Genomic DNA, 19400 nt, shown 5'->3' with positions numbered 1-19400 from the left:
ATCTTCCTGGAAGGCTACCATAACTGTACTGCAGTTCTCCCTTCTAAAATGATTGCAGTAGGATGCTAACAATTTACATGTCTTAAAATGATGTGAAACACCTGTATGGCAAAGTTCAGAATGAACTATTTTCTGTGTTCTCGGAGAACTAAGTTAGATGATATTTTGAGCTAGTTGGGGTAGAAATGACTATACAGGAAAATACTAAAACCTGAGAATTCAATTCAGATCTTTCAGAACTTGAATATTAGAGGAGGAACTTTCAACTGCAGTGTGTTTGCCTTTCTTCATCCACAGGGCAGTGTTACAGTGCATAGCACTGCTGGTGAATCTCACCACCTCTTGCAGGGCTGTGTGAGAGCTCAGCTTCTGCCAGACTCTGTTCTTAGCTGCTGGCTTGGATTTGTGAGTCAATGTGCCAGGCGTAGTGATGATTTCCATCCACATGGTGCCTGACTTAAGTTGCTGAGTGTCCTAGAAGGTCAATGCAGATGGTTATGTCTAATTGTTGTTGTTAAAACCCAATTAAACCAGTTTAGGACTGCTTTATTTACTTACATAGCGGTCAAAAGAAAAAGGAAAAGTTAAGAAGTTTGGAAGTAAGCCCTAGAACTAGTGCTGCACGCTGTCACAGCAGTCTTTGCAACATACTCCTGTACACGTGGGGCAGTCTTAATACATTTGTGACTGTGCCTTTGGAACAATTGTAATTTCCTTGAAATATTAACTTGTTACCTATCTGTCTTTCATTTTTAGTTATTCTGTATAATTTCCACCAGAAAAAAAATCTTGAAGAAATCAAGGATACAACCTAATATCTTTTTTGCATTTTCTACTGTATGCACAGATGGGTTTTTTTTGGTTTTCTGGTGCTTCAGCAGTCTCTGAGATTTCCTGCAGTATTTGTTGAGACATGTTCTTATTTTTTGTTTTTGTGACAAATTCAGAAACTGGGTCAACTCCTTTTCTCTTCACTCTTTTCACACATTTTTTTCAGTTGTTTTTCTGTTTTACCTGTAGAAGCAATTCATGATTTCTCTGTAAAATGTGTCTGTTTTTTTCTAACTGGGGAGTATGGAAGGGATAACTTGTTGACAGTGGGTAGTTCTTGCTCTTGACATTAACAGAGGAACAGTATCTCAACAGCCTGAATAAAATCTTTGGTCCTGTGCAGAGTGATGAGCTAGCTTGTATGGAACTGGAGTCTTTACAGACTGCCATAGAGATCCATCCTCTTGTCAGGACATGGTACCCCCTGTCTACATCAACTGTTCTTTCCCTTTCATGTTATTTCCCTTTGCTTTCTACTTTTGTATATCAAAATGACAGCATAGCTAGCACTTGATCAGAATTTGACTTTTTTTTCTGTGCTGCAGGCTCTGTGTCTCACCCTTGATTTTTTTGCTGTGATAGTTTCTTAGAAGCACTGTGCTCCCTCAGGGTAGTATTGGCTCCTGGGTTTGTTTTGTGTGTGGGGACGTGACCATTCTTTCTGAGTAACCTCCTTCTCTCTTCCTTTCTCTCTTGTGCTCCGTTTTTCAAAAAAAGCAGTTAGACTTGAGGCATTTTTTCAAACACTTCCAACATCAGCCATTCTATGATTCTGTGATTTCTTTCTTCTGTATTGAAGTAGTAGTCTCCTGCCTGCCACACTGGGGCTGCTGGGCTTAGAACACGAGTGTGCATATCCTGTGTAGGGGAGGGCCCCGTTTTGATGATGTGACAGATGTGCATTTGGGAACATGGGAAGGGATTCTTAGTTTCCTCTTTACAAGTATTTATATGGCTCACTGCAGCCAAAAAGTTGGGGACCACTACTTTAAATAGTCGAAGTCTGACTTGTTCTTTTCCTGTAGTTACAAAAACATGATCTGTTTCATTTTCTGTGTCACAGACCCCAGGGTCAGACATTAGGATAATTTATGTAACTAAAAATATGGGCTGTGATGGAAACAGGATCCAGGAAGAGGACAGAAGCATTAACAGCTCTGGAGTCTGGCAGAGCTTCACAATGAGAGAAGAGTGCAGTTCACGGAGATTTTGTGGTTTGGTGGTTTTTGTTGTTGTTATTTTGTTCTGTTTTTGTTCCTTTCCTTTTCTGCTTTCACCTAGAGACTGCCTGTTTCTCCAAATACCCCTTCTCCCCAAATCAAAAAGGATTTGTGTAACTGCTCCTGCTTGTGCCATATGTATGTTGCACTTCTCTGTCATCATCAAAGGCATCATTTTCTGCTAGTTAGTGATGAAGCGGAAGCTTTGCTCCCAGTAGCACTGGCTCATCCTGGCAAGGGTTTACCAGCCCCTGGTCTGGGCAGCAAGGGGCTCTGCCAAGGAGGTTTGACAAGGGAAGAGTGTCATTGGAGTAGATCAGAAAGGATTTACAAATCAGTGGGAAAAGCAAGAGAAGACTGAGAATAACATGATACTAGAGTGGAAAAGAACTCTATTTTAGCAGAGTCTGCATGACTTGTTCAATACTTAAGATTAATTGCTGTGAGCCATTATATTACATGTTCCTGTTAAAGTTCTCTAGCTATTCCTACAGACACAATGTTTTTTCTTAAGACAGAACAATTGAGGTGTGTCAGTTTTGCAGACATTTCATTCTTTTCTTAACCACCCTCCTTTTTTTTAATGTCTCAGGCTTAGAATGGTCTTACAAAAATAGAGGATGACAAAAGCTTCAGTCGTATCCCTTTACAACATTATGACCACTACTATGCATATTGAAAGGCAAAAGGCTGCCAAGGCTGTGTTTTCTGTCAAATCATGTCCATCAGCAGGATGCTCAGTCTGAGCCCAGCCTCTAAGTGCTCTGCAACGGGTAGGGGAAGGTGCTGAAAGAGCATGCAACTTGACAAAGGAATGGGATTTGCAAATGAAAATAAGCGAGGCTTCACTTTTATAAATTCATACATGTTTATAAAGGTTTATAATTGTAGGTGTGACCTCTTCTTTAAGTGAAGCAGAATTCTGTAGCTTTTTTTTTTTTTTTTTGCTTTGATTGAAATCATTTTTTTCTTGGATAGCATGATACTGTTTAATGCAAGTGTTGATTATGGAGCACAAAATGCCTCCTTAAAGGTGAAAGTTTCGATACCCATATGAAAGGACAACAATACTTGAAAATTGCTTATTTCCCTTGCTCAGAGGCAGGACTTCCTAGCTCTTTGTTTCTCCTTTTTCAGGTCTGTAGTTGACCTTTGCAGGAGTATGCAGAACATACTGTCCTGTGTTGCTGAACAGACACCAAGGCTGGGATTTGTTTCTCTTAGATGGGACAAATTTAGCTATTCAGTTGTCATTTTGTGATGTGCCCACAGTCCATTCTCTGGAAGTGGTACTGGAAATGTTCTCCATGTAGCGTTGGTTTTTATTTTTCACAAACATACCCACTTTATAGATAAATTCACATAAAGTCTTTCTTGAGCATTAAATTAAGTTGGAGTAACGAATTCTTTTCCTTAGTCATTTCTATGAGTACTTGTGTTTTCTGCTGGCAGATGGTCCTGGAGACTGCAGCGCTAAGGTACTGCACAAAAGGTTAATGTGAAGAACTAAATCCTTATCCTGATAAAATTATTGTAAAAGACATCTATGGCACCCAGGTTTCTCTATATTCATTAGGAATAGGATTTGTTGAGCACCATAAACGTTGTGCACCTTCAAACTGCAGTTAAGAGTTCAGATAATGTATGAGCATATGAGGTTATTTCCAAAAATCATCTTACATCCATTTTGAGACTTGGCCATCTTTTTTTTCTTTAGTTCACACTTTGTCTTGTTTATTTTAACCAGTTGCTTTTGCATCTGTCCTTTTTTTTGTGTGTGATGTCAAGCAGCTGGCACTTGGGGTTTTGTACTGAATTCTTTAACTGACCATGTAAGGCCCTAACTATGTCCTGCCTTAGTCTGCCCTGGTCAGCTTTTTTCACTCTGGTCTTCAACTAATTTTCAAGCAAAGACCAGTAACATGTTTACTGAATGCTGCCCTAATTATTTTTTCTCTACCTTCCAGAAAAGACTTTAAAAATAGTGTAATTAGAGAGGCTGATCAAATTAGCTTGATTTTCTTTGGCTGCCTAATACTGCATATGCCAAAGTGAATTTGTCTGAAGCAGGCACTGAGCACAATTTAGCTTGGATTAACAGTAAGTCTGTAATCTTCATTTTACTGATTTTACAGCTAAACAACAGGCTAGCACTCATATCTGCAGGAGAACATGTGGGATATACTCTTTTAAGATACATCAGATCATACATAAGCTGCTCCAGAAAAGCCTCATGCATTAAGATAAAAAATAATGGGAAGAATAGCACTGACTTGGCAATGTAAGTGCATTTGGCATATGTAAGCACAGCAAAGCTCATTTGTTACCCTGCTGCACTGGCGACTCTTTGCAGTAGTACCAATGAGATGAAGAATTTGGGTGATTTAGGGTGTGGAGAGGCCATGCTAGGCTGAAGCACCTGCTCAGAGGCTCACCTAAATGGAATAGGGATGATAACCTCTGGAGATAGCAGTAGTTTCTGCAGTGCGTATGGGAAGAAAGCGTGTGTCTGTGCAGAATCCCTCCTGTTGTCCGCCTGGCTTTTGCTAGAGGTGCTCTTGGGCTCTTTGGAGGGATAGATAATACGGATGATATGATTTGTTATGTCAGCATATACTTAGAGAGTCTTTAATCTGCAGATTATTGTCATAATCGTTGGTAATGGTTTTTCTGAGCCATTGCAGACTATCATATTAAGGAAAGATGGCTTCTTAACACGTGATGCATTTTATGCTTCACATAGTGTAGTCTGTATCAACAGTAAGTAAGCAACTAGAAAATCTCATGACAAAATCAGTGGAGTCTTGCTGAATTCAGAGCAGTCTCTTCTAATCTCAGATTTTATATATATATATATATGTATTTTTTATTTATATATTGTAAATATATGTAGATGTTGTATGTTGTACATCTTTTCATGACTTGTGTTTCAGATTGACTCTGAATTTCTTTACTTCCTTTTAGGGCCATATAGCAATTTACTATGCTGGGTGAATAGTCGGTTCGTTTTCAGAGAACCAAAACCACTTTGCAGCCAAGTGAGCTGTCTTGAAGCGTATTTGCCTTATCTGGTGGGAGCCCTGACATTCTCATAAAAATAGCTTCAGATACAGTGTCCCAACATGCACCTACGCTGCATTGCAATGTTGTGTCATGCCATGTGATATATCTGCTGTGGGGACTGCTGTGTGGCTGACCAGGCATGACTGCCTGCCACCTCCTGTGCCGCAGGAGCCTTGTCAGCTGCAGGAAGGAGCTGGGGGCCCAGCACCACCACGCTGTTGTGGCTCTGTGCTCTGAGGAGCACTGGGATAGTTCAGGGGTGTATATTCTAGCTTATGGAGGTGAGCAAATGCATCTTATTCTCTGTGATCTTGGTATAATCTGAGAAGTGAGCTGAACGGAGTTCGTCTTGCATGAATAAATAGCTCCTGAGTCATATTCAAGTGGAGTCTTATCCAAAAATCTTTCCTTCACCTGCATCAGAATCCTATGTCTTAATTTAAGTGGTAGAAAGTGTACAGTTAGAGCCACGTGAGGTTTAAATGAGAAATTTAAAGCAGAAAAAGTTAGAGCAGAAAAATTAAACCATAACAATTTCTGGCTGCTAAATTTCAAAAGCTTCTTAGGGGAGGGCAAAAAGTAGAAGCAGGAGAGCATAAGACTCTCAAAATCAGTACCTCCATATCCCCAGCTGCCTTCTACACTTCGTTAGTCTTAAACTGATAACCTAACATTATTATATATATGGAGAAAATATATTTAAGAAGGTAATTCAGGAGTATTTTGTACCATACAGAGTGTGCGTAAATTAACAAGCACAATATATGTGATAAGGAATTAGATAATCCTTTATGTTAAAATGTTGTAACATACTTTAGGAATATAAAGTATTTTTGAGTGCTGAAAGATACTGGGGAAAGACCCCTTCCTTTATGATCTGTGCTTGAAAAATTAGTAAATGCTTACCTTGCTTTCTTATTAGTTTAAGACTTCCTTACTAGTTATAAGGGCTTCTCCTCTGACATATTTGGTGAAAATTCAGCATGGTTACTGTATAACACTATCTCCTGCATATTTGGTTTGCTTGTAACAAATGAAAGATTTGCTTTTACTAGTTCAAAAAACATACATTTTTCTTCCTATTTTTTTTCAAAGCCATGACATTTCAGTTTGCAATAACCATTGTGACATATGGTGTTGAAAAACTCCTTGTGACTTTTTTCCCAGTTACTCAAGGCATGTGTGCTATCTTTCATCATAGCACTCATTATGTACAACAGAGTACTTGAGCATTGTAAACAGGATACAAGACAAGGAATAATCAAATTAATTTGGCATAACTCTTTTAAAAAGGTGTCTTCATCTTAATTGAGAGATGTATTTCTAACAAGGTGAAAACTATTATTAAGCAAACTATTCTGAAAGAGATACTGAGAGTAGACTGTGACTCTAGACCAGACATTCTGCTGGAAGTCACATGATTATGGTTTACGCTACAGGAAACAGGAGTTAATCCAGCATACTTTTACCACCTGGGGTTCAGATGGGTTTCTCATCTGCTGTACACCTGTCAAAATCAGTGTAATAAAATCAAACTCAATCAGAATGATGTTTTTTTCTCAGATATAAGTAATATCCATTCGTTTTGATGCATACTGACTGACTCAGTTTTCTTAAAGGCATGCAACCAAATAGTACCTGATGTACAGTCTTATCTTTAATGCACGTAAAGTGGAGGAGCCCATTGCACAAGCACCAGTTTGATTATGACTATTTACATGTTTAGAAAATGGAGCCAAAAAGTACTCTGTCCGTTTAAATAAATGTGTTCAACTCCTCAGATGTGCAGCATCAGCATCCTGCAGAAAATAGTTTCTTTAGACACTGCAGTTTTTTTTTTAAGTGCAAAAAAAACTTTACTGTGTCTGAATTTAATAGATTATAATGCTTGTGTCTCCCAGGATGGGTTGACCCCCCTCCACTGTGGAGCAAGAAGTGGACATGAACAAGTTGTAGAAATGCTGCTGGATCGTGGTGCTCCTATTCTTTCCAAAACAAAGGTAACTGATACTGTTCTATTTTCTGCTGGGATAGTCCTTGTGCTTTTTTGAAAATGTAATTCTGCATGATACTGTATTTAAGGACTTGATAATAACTTCCCTATTTCATAGCTATTTAAAGTACTTGTGTGGGAGCTCTCCAAAGTGGATGTCATATGTAGCACACGTCTGCATATCTAAAATATGTTAAATCAAGATGCACTAGAAAAGGTTTCTCTGCCGACCAAAAAGGCATGTATGGTAGCCCCGTTGCTTAGAATAACAGTAGCTAGAAAATGTCTGTATCCTGGAATAAATACATGGTGATTACAATATATTTTCAGCTTGTACTAAATTACCCTAAGGCTAGAAAAGAGATAAGGGATATAAATAGAGTAACATCTCTTTGCAGGAAACAGCTCGTATTTCATTAGGAATTGGACTGCTTACCAGTTTCTTCACTTTCTCTTTACAGTTTATCACACAAAGTTCTTCATGGGAATTTCACATCACCTGCACTAGAATGTGCAGATTGCTTTAGACCCAAGGGTTGGCATTAAAGCACAAGCTTGCAAGAACTCTTCTGGTGGTTTGTGCTGCAGCTACTGCTGGTTTTAAGTCTCAGTGCAGTAGTCTTGTTTGTAGCACAACACGTTCCACAACTTTCCCATCCAAACAGTGACAGTTGAATTGTGCAGGTTTTTGACATTCTTTCCCAAGATACATTCCTCCAACTTTTTTCCTCTCAGTCTGTAAGCAACATGTCATGTTTCCTTCTGTTATTTCTCCTCTCTTCTGTCACCTGCCCTATTCTGTCTCAGTGCCCTTCTATATTCTGTTTTTCTCCTCCCTCTTCTTTTTTTCTTTTTTTCCCTTCGCTGGACTATATTTAGCTTTTGTTTGGGGAGGCTGACACCAGCTTTCTTCTGCTCAGTGAGTCACTGGCAAGCGCTGTCATGGGTAATCTGATAGACAGGATCCACCCATCCTCTGCATGTTGAGTTTCCATGGACTCCAGGAACTCAGAACCTGTGCAAGCAGAGGGAGGCAGCAAGGAGCTATCCAGGGTGTATCTCCTTGTTTCTGCCACACTGAGTCTAGAGCCTGTACTCCAGCCCATCAGAATCTTTCACGCTCTCTGGTGGTTCAATTAATTACTTGAAGGAGGAAACATAAAGGCCATTGCTTTGGTTTTCAGTGTCTTAAATGAAACCCTCTCCTAAGGAACTATGTTTCTTTACCACATGGATTTTGCGCAGGCAGGTGTTATCCTGAAGCTTAATGTGCCGTTCAGGGTTTTTAATTTGTTCTTCCTCTGAGGAGATTCACACTGTCTGGCCCAAAGTTCATCAGCAGAAATCAGACAGGTGAGAACATAGGTTGGTGCATTTGAAATAAGACAATGCTGGAAGAAGCACTTTGGACATTGACCTGCCAGTGGCTTATTTGAATACCTCCAGCAAGATGAGGGCTCCTCACTGGCGAAGGGAAAACTATGTTATGTATTAAAAATGAGCAGAAGAAAGTGCAGAGCTTCCTGAGTTTTTCTCTGATGTGTAAATTCTGCTGTTTTCAGAAGGCAATCTAAGAAGTGGAGATACCTCTGAATGACATTAATGAAGCCATTCATTTGGCACTAAACTATGGTACAGTGATCTTGTAAAATACGTAATTCCATTCTCTTCAAATTAAGCCATACAGTATTTGAAATAGAGTACATCTTTGAAAGAATTGGAACATCTCAAAGTTTTCTCCTATTAAATGAAATTATTTAAGAAGAATAACTAGACTGCAGTTTGATAGCTATTTCCTGTTGAGAGATTATTTAGGATAGTGAAGGTCCTTTTTCACATTGGAATAAACTTAGATTCATTTTCAGGGGAGGTAGTGACCTACTAGTTTATCCTGAGTTTTCTAAGAGCAAAAAGAACCCGAATTGTAGTCCTGAATATGCCCTGATTTGCTGTGTGAGATATGCCATCATGTCATCAGTTTCCATCTTCTTTATTTACTGTTTCTGTAGGCTTGTTTAGCTCTTTTTTTCCCCCTTTTTTCTTTATTTCAGAGTTAATAGCTTTCCCTGATTAAAGTACTTCAACACAGCTACAAAATATGCTATGTTTCACTGATGATTTTGTCTTTGCCCACTCAGGCATTTGATACTCTATTTGATCTCTCTAGTCCTGTCCTGATTTTTTCTTTCTTTTTTTCTTTTTTGAGGTATCATTCGACCATTGATCTCCTTCATTCCTATTAAACTTCACCTTTGAATATTTCCTTGACAATCTGCATAAAAGCAACATATAACTATTATATATTGTCTTTATCTCATAGTACTAAATTGCTTTTTACAAACATTGTCTCACAACATAGATATGGTACAGAATGAAGGTGTTATATATAATGTTTCTGTGTTATAAATGGGAAAACAAAGACATTCAAATTTTAACTGGCTTGTTTAACATTGCAGTATATTTTATTGCAACAGAATTATGAGCAAATATATTTTGTCGTAACAAAAGACAATGATCTTTGTCTTTATCAATGCCTTTAATATCCAGTCTTGTCTCTTGCTCTTTTGCACAAAGTCTAGCTATTTTCTCATCCACAACTGACTTCTGCCAAGCATCTTGTTGATTTTCCTTAATAGATGTGGGGCAGCTCTGCTTCTTTCCTTCTTTTTCATCATCAGCCTTCTCCTTACAAGTCTTTCCTATGAGGGAGTCCCATGCCACCTACTCAATTTCTTAGTCCATTAATAAGTGTGGTTTACTGGCTCTTGTTGAATGAATAACACTTTTCACTTGGAGAGTCTTTCTTTTAACAATAAAACAGAACAGCATATAAACTTTCATGACTTTTCGCTAACACCTAAAAAGCCCTTACAAAGGAGGGCTTGATGGCTGTGGGAAATTAGTGTGATTTTTCAATTCTATTTAACTACATTAGAAGACAGTAGAAATACTTTAAATTGCAATATTAGCATCTGACTTTCACGTATATAATTGCTGTAGTAACCTTTGGGAGTGGAAGAGAGGTTCATCCTAGCCAACATAAATTGTAAGTGAGAAGTCCATGAGATAATCTTACTCAAAAGATAGAACCGTGTCCAAGAATCTCCGCTTTTCAGCAGTGAGCAAAACTGCTTTCAAATAAGGACAGAGTTAGCCTGTTGGCTTTCACTGACCTTCTTCCACGCCACTTTAGAAACAAATAAATCACTGTGTATTTCCACCTTTATTTTGGAAGTTTGTTACTACTGTTATGATATTGCCATGGGAGGGGAGAGGAAAGAGCATTTATGTTTCAGAGAGCCTGAGATCTCCACAGTTTTACGCTGCAGCTTTGCCTTTGCTAACCATGGTCACTTGAGGGCACTGCATCTGAGAGCAACAGTTCTAGTTTCTTCATGACAGCAAACAGTGTACTGTCAGTCATCTATAGATTATATAGTGTTACGTGTTACTCTTGAACTTGAATCTAATTTTGGTATCAGAAGGACTAAGTAAAAAAGAATACAAATGGGAATTCTGGGAATTATTTCTCTTGTGCTCAATGTATTTTACTCTGGAAAAGTAATATAGGCAGCAGCTTGTTGATTAGCTGTTGTAAGCAGTGCAAGCAGCAAGTCTTGATGGAGATTTAGTTCCCAAACATGAATCTTTCAGGCATTTCCCTGATTAAATAGAGGTTTATCAAATTCTGGTGGGTCACATCATGGTGGTCTCATTCAGATTTTTTTTGCCCAGTTGCATGTACTGTTGTAAAAATGTCTGAAGAATGGTCTCCACAGATGTGTATGGTATGTGTACAACCAAATTTAGGAAATCACTAGGGGAGGGATGAGGGAAGGTTGTAGTAATTAGTGAGTGATGCTGTGCCCTGTTATCTCCTGCCTAGCATATACAGGCTGTATTACAGCAGTGAGTTTAATGCAGCTTTTTAAAACAGCAGCTGCGCTGGTTAGGGTGTTAAAAGTGACTAAAGCACTGTTCTTCACATAACTTATTTAACTCTGGCAACTTACCCAAGCTATGCTAGCTGAAATAAGCTAAGCTTTCATAGCATTGTTGTTATAGCTACTTTTCAAAGTATAGTTGAGTATAAACTCACCAGATAAGCTCCAAATTCCACGTGGCTTTTATCAGACTAAGAACCTTCATTGTTATACTCAGTAGGCTTAGTTTAATTTGGGTGCTCTATGGGCTTGTGAAATCCTTCATACTACACACTCCGTAAGGACAAGATGAGAGTTTCAATTCTCTGAGCATCTTGAAACCCATCAGCGCTGGGTCTTTTTGTTTGCAGAATGGTTTGTCTCCATTGCACATGGCAACACAAGGAGATCATCTAAACTGTGTTCAGCTCCTGATTCAGCACAACGTGCCTGTGGATGATGTCACTAATGACTATCTGACTGCGCTGCATGTTGCCGCCCACTGTGGCCACTACAAAGTTGCCAAGGTTCTCTTGGACAAGAAAGCTAATCCTAATGCCAAAGCACTGGTGAGTACACAGCGGGTTACTATTCACAACTAAACATTCTTCCAAAGTTGCTGTGAAATTTATTTGAGAGTTATTTTCTGCCTGCTGATGGTTGACAGCGAGGCTGTGTTGTGTTAGTGCAGCACAAGAGAGGATGCTCGAGATTCAAAGTATTAGTAATGTGTTTCATGTAGTCAGACCAGACTTTTGCTTATGGATGGTCAACAGTGATTTATCTATTTTTAGTGTAACTGGAGCACTTTTGCCTCCGGGTAGCTTGTTACGATTCTGAATAGATTAAGCAGCTGCAGATTAACTGCTGTAGCTTTTAGTACAGAGAGAATTCTGATTTTCGGTATGTTCGTAAAGAAAATAAACACCTTCAACCTTTAAAATTAAGGAAAATTTTATTTGCTGTCAAAGATATGAAATGGTAAAAAGTAAGAATGAGTTGCCTAAGTAATATTTGTGGTATTTTGTAATTATAGCAATGGAGCCATAAGTGTTTTTATTTCAAAAACAACTTCAGCAATAAAATGTGTTAGTGTAATTAAACTGCATGCAAACTGAATTCCTTATTTTTTAAAAAAATATATACCTTCAGTCCACTGTCTTTAAAATGGTTTGGTTTTTTTGTGGGTATTCAATAACCATTCCAAAATTTTTTCCTTCTGAAATCAATCCCTGTAATATTATGTGAACTCCTGAAATCCTCAAAAGCTGGTGAGATTGACTGAGTCTTGAGAACAGCTTGGGCTCCAAAGATTTACTCCTCTCAGCCTCTCTGTTTACTGTGTCAGATCAATCTGTCCTTGGTGTATTTGGTCAACATATTATGATGTACAAGTTTCGTTCTGTATAACAGGCAAGTGTGGAGGATTGTGGTCCCATAATTTTTTTTTATCATTAGGTAATAATCAAAGCATCATCAGTTTTAATTTTCCAGAGTTGCTGTCAGTGGCCTCTGATTGGTCTTGTAGCCTAGCCACAGATTTCTGTTTCCTTTTATTCTGTCCTCATCTCTACTCAGGATGATTAAGTAGAAGGGGCCTGAGTGCAGTATCTGGAATTCAGGCTTACCCTTCCCTGAAACACATCTGAGCTTACCCTTGGATGTTGTCCACAATTAAGGAACAGAGAGCTGCTCACGCCTAACTGGAACAGACAATTGCACTGACCTCATGTTACAAAGGCATATGATAGTCTTTACGGCAGGTAACAAAGCTATTTTTTATCAGATCTGAGCTGTTTTCAGAATTGTTTTTTGTAGGCTTTCCTGATGAGTATGCAGAGTAGCATCAGCATTCAGTGCACTGATGTTGTTGTACTGGTCTTGGATACTCTGGACAGCTTATTTTCCTGTTTTACTTGTGTTCTGCTGTATCATCTTGTGCCAAATAAGATGGTAGTTTAAAATGTTCACATTGCTATGTATGCAATTATTTTAATGGGAGAGACAAAATAATCGTAGTAAAGTGGCATATAGTGAAGGAAAGAAGAAATAATAGTAAGATAGTTTAGAAAAGGATCTAAGTGCCAGAGCTTGAAAATGTAAAGTGTTCTTTTTCACCAGCAGTTCTGACAAGTCAAAACAAGAGGGATGAAAAGAGGGAGCACAAAAAAGAAGTGAATAAGCTTAAGCAAAAATGAAATTCTTAAAAGTTTTATGTAAATGAGAATTAAAATTTTTTAAATTAGAATGGGCAATATGTGTAAGCAGCTGTAAAAGATAGGTCTTTTTCTTGCCTCTTTAGAAGATTTTTCTCTCTTTTACATGAACAGTTTAGTGAAGCTGAAACAAATCTGGGAGGAGTTTTGTTACCACAGAGGAATGCTTCGCGTGAATTTCATACCCAATTCTACTTTTTAATACATATAAAGTATTAAAAACTGTGTTCTTTCTCATTTACAGAATGGATTCACACCTCTGCACATTGCCTGCAAAAAGAACAGAATAAAAGTAATGGAACTTCTTCTGAAGCATGGTGCATCAATCCAAGCTGTGACTGAGGTGAGAAGTGGTCTTTTACACTTATCTTTGTTTTTTTTTGTATGGAATTCATTGCATCTGTATTGATTAATTTTTGAGTATTCCTGAAAGAACATGTGCCACTCAAGTCAGCAATGATGTTCAATTAGATATTAAAAGATAATGGAACTGGTTAGTCAGTTGCCCTAATGGATCAGAACACCCAAAGAATTGATACATTTTGGGAGGATAGTGGGGATAACAAGTGACACATAACTGGTAAAATTTTAAGGGTGATTGTTTCTGTCTATTTCTGTCTGTAATTAAATGCGCAGAAGATGGCATTGACCCTGCTAAGGAGATCAGGGTGAAGACTGCTTCACTCAAGTCATAAGTCTAAAGGTGATTTAATTCACAGACCTTGGTTTGACTTTCCACACAGAAATGATATTCAGCCACCATCACAGGTCATCTCAAATCAGTTAGACAGCGATCAATATACTACTATTTCAGTCAGCGTGAGATGATCTACGTCCAGTTATTGGCACAGTTTAGAAATTAACTAGGAACCTGTGAGAAAATTTGGCTTCTTTGTATATGTATGTTCTGCTAAATTAGGAGCAATTGTCACATATGTTAACATGGGACCACCATGGAAGAAGGCAGGTTAGAAAATTATAAACAATCCCATTGATTAAAAAAGGTACAAATGGGAGCAGCTCATCTCTCCAGAATGGAGTTTCATTTGATTCATGGGTTTTATTCGAATTATTCAGTAGCAAGTCACACTGTTCCCTTCTTGGCTTTCTTGAGAAAGAACTGAGCCTTTCTACAGCTCACAAAACTCCAGACTAGTTTATAAAACCACAAGGCCTGTGGATGCAGCTTGCAGAGTGTAGTTTGAAGTCATGTTCATAGAGGAGTGAGAGGTACAAAAAGAACCTTTACAGAAGAGATGCCATGTCTGTCCTCCATGTTAATCAGTCCCCATGGAAGTAGAAAATTTCTCTGTTAATTTTTAACCATTTTAAGTACAAAGAGTTAATAATAATAGCAATAGTAGTAGTACATTACTATGTGAGAAAACCAGCTTAACTATCTAATTGGTACTCTCTGTATTACTTATTCGAGCAAATTTTCTGAAAGCAAGAGCTCTTCCTTAATTTCTTGTCGCTGTGCGTAATCTCACGCCTCTGCATTTGCTGAGACTGATCATGGCACTTTACTGAGGGGTTCTGCCTGCTTTCCTGCCTCTTCCACTGGCTGTAATACCATAACAAGCTTTCAAAACTGAATTCAGAGCTATGGTATTTAGCATCCATACATTACCAAATGTGTTACGAATAGCTATTGATCCTTATGAACTGTTTATTAAAGGCAGTGCTTTTTATGTTTCTTCATGGCAAATTCTGTTTTCCAGATAGATTCCATGCTTCCTTTTGCACATTCTGTTTTCAGCTGCAGGCTTGAATCTCTGCAATATGAGTTAGTGTTTATGGTCAAATGTGACATAAATGCATTGCATTTCCTGCGGTCTATTATTTTAAAAATATTTACTACTTAATTGTAAGGAAAAAGAAATAACCAGTTATTCTGCCTTCCTGCTCATGTTTGCTGTTCTGCATCAGAAGGGAACAAAGTGTGTTTCCCTCACCTACCTTCTTGGGTCTTCTGTACATCAGTGCGGAAGTTGCAAAGTCAGGGCATATCCAGAGATCTGCTGGGGTTTCTCCTTCTCCTGGTAGCAAAGCTTCCCTCTGCAGCCCCTGGCCAGCTGTTGCTACAGTTGTGCAGAAGCAGCTGTGAAGAGGCTTTAGGGTAATTCTACTCTGATAATTATTAACTGTTGATTGGACTTTTGAGGCAAAATCTGTGATGTCATACCCTGCTGAATGACCTTCCATCTTTCCAGTTGATTCGTTATATCTTGTAGAAGGGCAGTGGTGCAGGTTTACAAAGATGATGGTGCTGCAAGGTGCTGGGGGAAGGGGGAATCATTTTCAGTGCATGTTGTATATGTTTGTGCCTCTCTTGCTGTATGCCGTGGATTTGAATTCAATTTCTCCCAGAGAAACAGTAGAGATTAAGCTCACCACTGAGAACAGTAGGCCTTTTTGTTCACTAAAAGCAACTGGATTTGTTGGGGACAAAGGATACATCATCTTTTTTGCATTAGCTGTATGTTGTCTTACCTTTGTACTGAATTCCTAGAGTATTTTTGCTTGCTCATAAGTCATGCTCATCAGTGTTTTGAAATCTGTATGCTCTTTAAGAATGTGTATATTTTTTGAGAAGAGCAAACACTTGGGCTTAACTATTTTGAAATAATTTGTTTTTCCCCATGGCAATTTTGTAAAGAAGTGTGGAAGTAGACATTTAAGTTTGATGTTGGTTTTCTTTTCAGTCGGGGCTAACTCCAATCCATGTTGCTGCCTTCATGGGACATGTAAATATTGTATCACAGCTAATGCATCATGGAGCATCACCCAACACTACCAACGTGGTGAGTACCAGGTTGCTTTTCAGCACAGCAGAGCTGCAAATGCGTTACAGCATCTGTGAGCAGCACTGTTGTGAAGTGCATAATTCTGGTGTTAGCCACCTACCTCCTTAGTAGTCATGGCTCCTACTGGAGTCATGGGAAAGCATGGCCTGCTGACACCTGTTTGGGAGGTGCTTGACGGGTTAAGGAGACCTCAGAAGAAGCTGACCATAAGCAGGCTCTATTCTCTTTATTTTCTGAAGTAAAGAATCAGGACATACTGTAGCTTCTCTCATTAATTTTTGACATGTGTACTTGACTGTTCTCCCAGGACCCTGGGGGCCTACCATTTAAGGGAAGTTATGCTGTTATCAACAGATTGCAGCAGATTGTTGGGACATATTGCCTGTGTCCATACAGCCATACTAGTGCGCTTTTCTACTGGATGTGCACTGTGTGCCCCAAGGCTCCCAGGACATGTGTAAAAACTGAAGTCATTGTTGGATGGTACTTGAAAATTGAGAAATGGGAGGGCAGTAGAACCTCCTTCACTCTTTTTAGCAATTAGGTCTCAGAAGTCTTCCTTTCAGCTTCCATACAGGTGCAGTTAAAAGATAATATTTTATTAGTCTTCTACTAGTTGTATAAATTATATACGTTTGCAACACCATTTTCATAAATGAGGCGTTCGTGCCTAAAGATAGACTTGCATCCAAAAATCTAGAAAGCAGATTCCCTCCTGAATTTATTCTAGTTTCCTTAAATTTGTCTTTCACTAAGTCTTTGAAACCTTAATAGAAAATGATAGTGATGATTTCCCCACATTCTCACATTTCAGTACTTGCCAGATAGAAAATGATGCTAAGAGGAGAGGGCATAGCAGGAAAAAATCCAAGAAAAACATGTTTCTGAATGGACAAAATTTGAAAAAAAAAAATCACTAAAATAGACTTTATTTAAATGGGCATAATTTTAAATACTATTAGTAAAGTGGTAGTAAGTACAAAAAATGCATTCTCTTTACAGCAAAATGCTAGACACAAAGGCACTGTTGTGTTAAGGAACGGAAATGAATTGCTTTGAAGTGTACAGTTCAGAGCTTAATCTCCCATCTTGCTTACAGACAACTCCTATGAATTTTGTAATTGTGATTGTGCTGAATTGGATCACCAGTATATATTTGTGATTATTAAGTATATTGCTTTTGTTTTTCCTGTGGTTTTTTTTTTCTTCTTTGATATTTTGTTTCTGCTGTTGCTAGAGAGGAGAAACAGCACTGCACATGGCTGCCAGAGCTGGCCAAACAGAGGTCGTTCGATACCTAGTACAAAATGGAGCTCAAGTGGAGGCTAAAGCTAAGGTAAGATGATTTATGTTTAAGGTTATTTAATAAAGCAGGAAATTGCATTCATCTTGCATGTGTTATTTGTGAAGAGAAAAGGGAGATAAAGCCCAAGGGCCTTGGCATAATGACCACTAATATTTTGTTACATACTTTATTACTGTAGTCATGAGTGAGCTGAATGTAAGAGGGAAGGCAGGAGATGTCAAATTGAAACCATGCCTGTTTTTTCATCGACATTTAATATAGACTATTCTGTCTTTGACTTTTGATGTGGGGTAGAAGGCAGGACAAGGTAGGAGGAATACCTCAAATCTGTTTTTATTTTTGCAAAGCTGTAATTCCTAGGTTGCTGATGTCTGTTGTCATATCCCTGAAGCATCAGCCTGTATGCGTTCAGAAATAGCTAGCCTTTTAAAGAACGCTTCCTAGAGAACCCACCAGGGAGGTGGCAGCTCCTTAGAAAACAGATGTGGGAGCTTTGGGGAGTGGATACAAAGGAGAGCTGGAGGAGACTGTCTAAGTAAGCTGGAAATGCAGTGATACCAAAGGAAGAGTAAATTGCCTGTAGGAATTTCTCAGCAGCAGATGAAGATGAAGAAAAGCAAGTCGAGTAGTAGGTGGATGAATGTGGTAACCTGTTTCAGTTGAACGATCGCTGTTGTGGAAGAATGGGATATGTATTAATTTGCATTATTCCTCTGCATCTCAAAGAGTGGAATATACAGGAGGATATTTTAATAGTTCAGGATAAGTGATACTGTGGGAGATTCTGTGAAAAGTAGAAGAATCAACAAAGGTCAGTGGAAGGAAAGAATTTAGAAGAGCAAATGAAGGGCACGTACAAAAGAAAAGCAAACTTCCTAGATCGACACAACCATTGCCTTGACCTGGCTGCAGGATGAGTTGGTCTATCTATAGAAAAAGCAAGCTGGTAGAGATGATGTGGGCACTAAGTCAAAAAAGTCTAGAAGGCACAGAAAGAATTTGAAGAATAGGGCTGGAAAAAAGGAGCAGACCCTACGGTAAAAAATGCAACTGAGGAAAATAAAGGAAGGCAAAGAAATGGTCAAGAGCTACTGAAGAATCATAGAAAATTACAGAAATAGAAGTTCCAGGAAGCACACAGGAAAAGTAGATAAATGGGCACAATGTATGGCCATCTTGATAGGTCAAACCAGGAATATATATATTTTTTTCCAAATAGACTTTAAATACATACAATTTCAAACAGATCTGCCTTTCACTGTGAAATTATCATCTGTGAATTGGTTACTTATAACTTATAAGGAACTCTGACTAAATATTTATGGCAGATATATTTCATATCTGGAAGTAGACTGACAATATAAGTGAATCATGTGGTCTGTAAATCTCCTAACACATTCTTAAAAATGAACAGCTCATTTTCAGAAGCACAGTCATGCAAATATTCTCTAAATAATTTCACACAATGAATTTGTGCAAACTGCCATTGCCTATGTCAATGTGCATCATAAATAATGACTAAATATAATAGACTATACACCAGTGCTAAGACCAGCAATGACCTCAGTAGAAGTAATGTTCACATGCAGTTTTGAAAAGCAATAGAAAAACAATAGAATATGACCAAATATTTTCTGTCAAAATATGAGCCTTAGTTTTCTTATGTAGAATCATGTTTTTTCCTTTATGTTTAGGATGACCAAACGCCGCTACACATTTCTGCTCGACTGGGAAAAGCAGATATAGTACAGCAGCTGCTGCAGCAAGGAGCATCTCCAAATGCAGCTACAACGTCTGGCTATACGCCCTTGCATCTTTCTGCTCGAGAAGGACATGAAGATGTAGCGTCTGTTCTTTTGGAGCATGGTGCATCTTTAGCTATTATTACCAAGGTAAGAGATGCAAAAGTGGTAGCTTCCATAGTAAGATATATCTGTAACGAGTACTGCTGGCAAGTTAAATGGTAAAAGAGTTATATACATATATGAACGATGTGAGAATGAGCTGCATGTTGTTAAAAAGGTGCAAGGCTTCACTCTTT

General features: G+C 38.4%; 1 protein-coding gene across 8 annotated transcripts in view; it reads left to right on the top strand.

Moving 5' to 3' along the window:
• The window catches only part of ANK3 (ankyrin 3), a 350679-nt gene that overhangs the window by 226262 nt on the left and 105017 nt on the right, over nucleotides 1–19400 (top strand). For all 8 annotated transcript variants that reach the window (XM_021397586.1, XM_021397585.1, XM_021397583.1 and 5 more), the window contains 6 exons: nucleotides 7016–7114; nucleotides 11402–11599; nucleotides 13491–13589; nucleotides 15952–16050; nucleotides 17291–17389; nucleotides 19054–19251. In XM_021397586.1, coding sequence (XP_021253261.1) covers nucleotides 7016–7114; nucleotides 11402–11599; nucleotides 13491–13589; nucleotides 15952–16050; nucleotides 17291–17389; nucleotides 19054–19251 — 792 coding nt within the window. The remainder of the gene's footprint in view (nucleotides 1–7015; nucleotides 7115–11401; nucleotides 11600–13490; nucleotides 13590–15951; nucleotides 16051–17290; nucleotides 17390–19053; nucleotides 19252–19400) is intronic.

The sequence above is a fragment of the Numida meleagris genome, chromosome 5 (genome assembly GCF_002078875.1).
Source record: "Numida meleagris isolate 19003 breed g44 Domestic line chromosome 5, NumMel1.0, whole genome shotgun sequence".
NCBI classification, from domain to species: domain Eukaryota; kingdom Metazoa; phylum Chordata; class Aves; order Galliformes; family Numididae; genus Numida; species Numida meleagris.
This window is presented reverse-complemented; position numbering and strand designations above follow the sequence as displayed.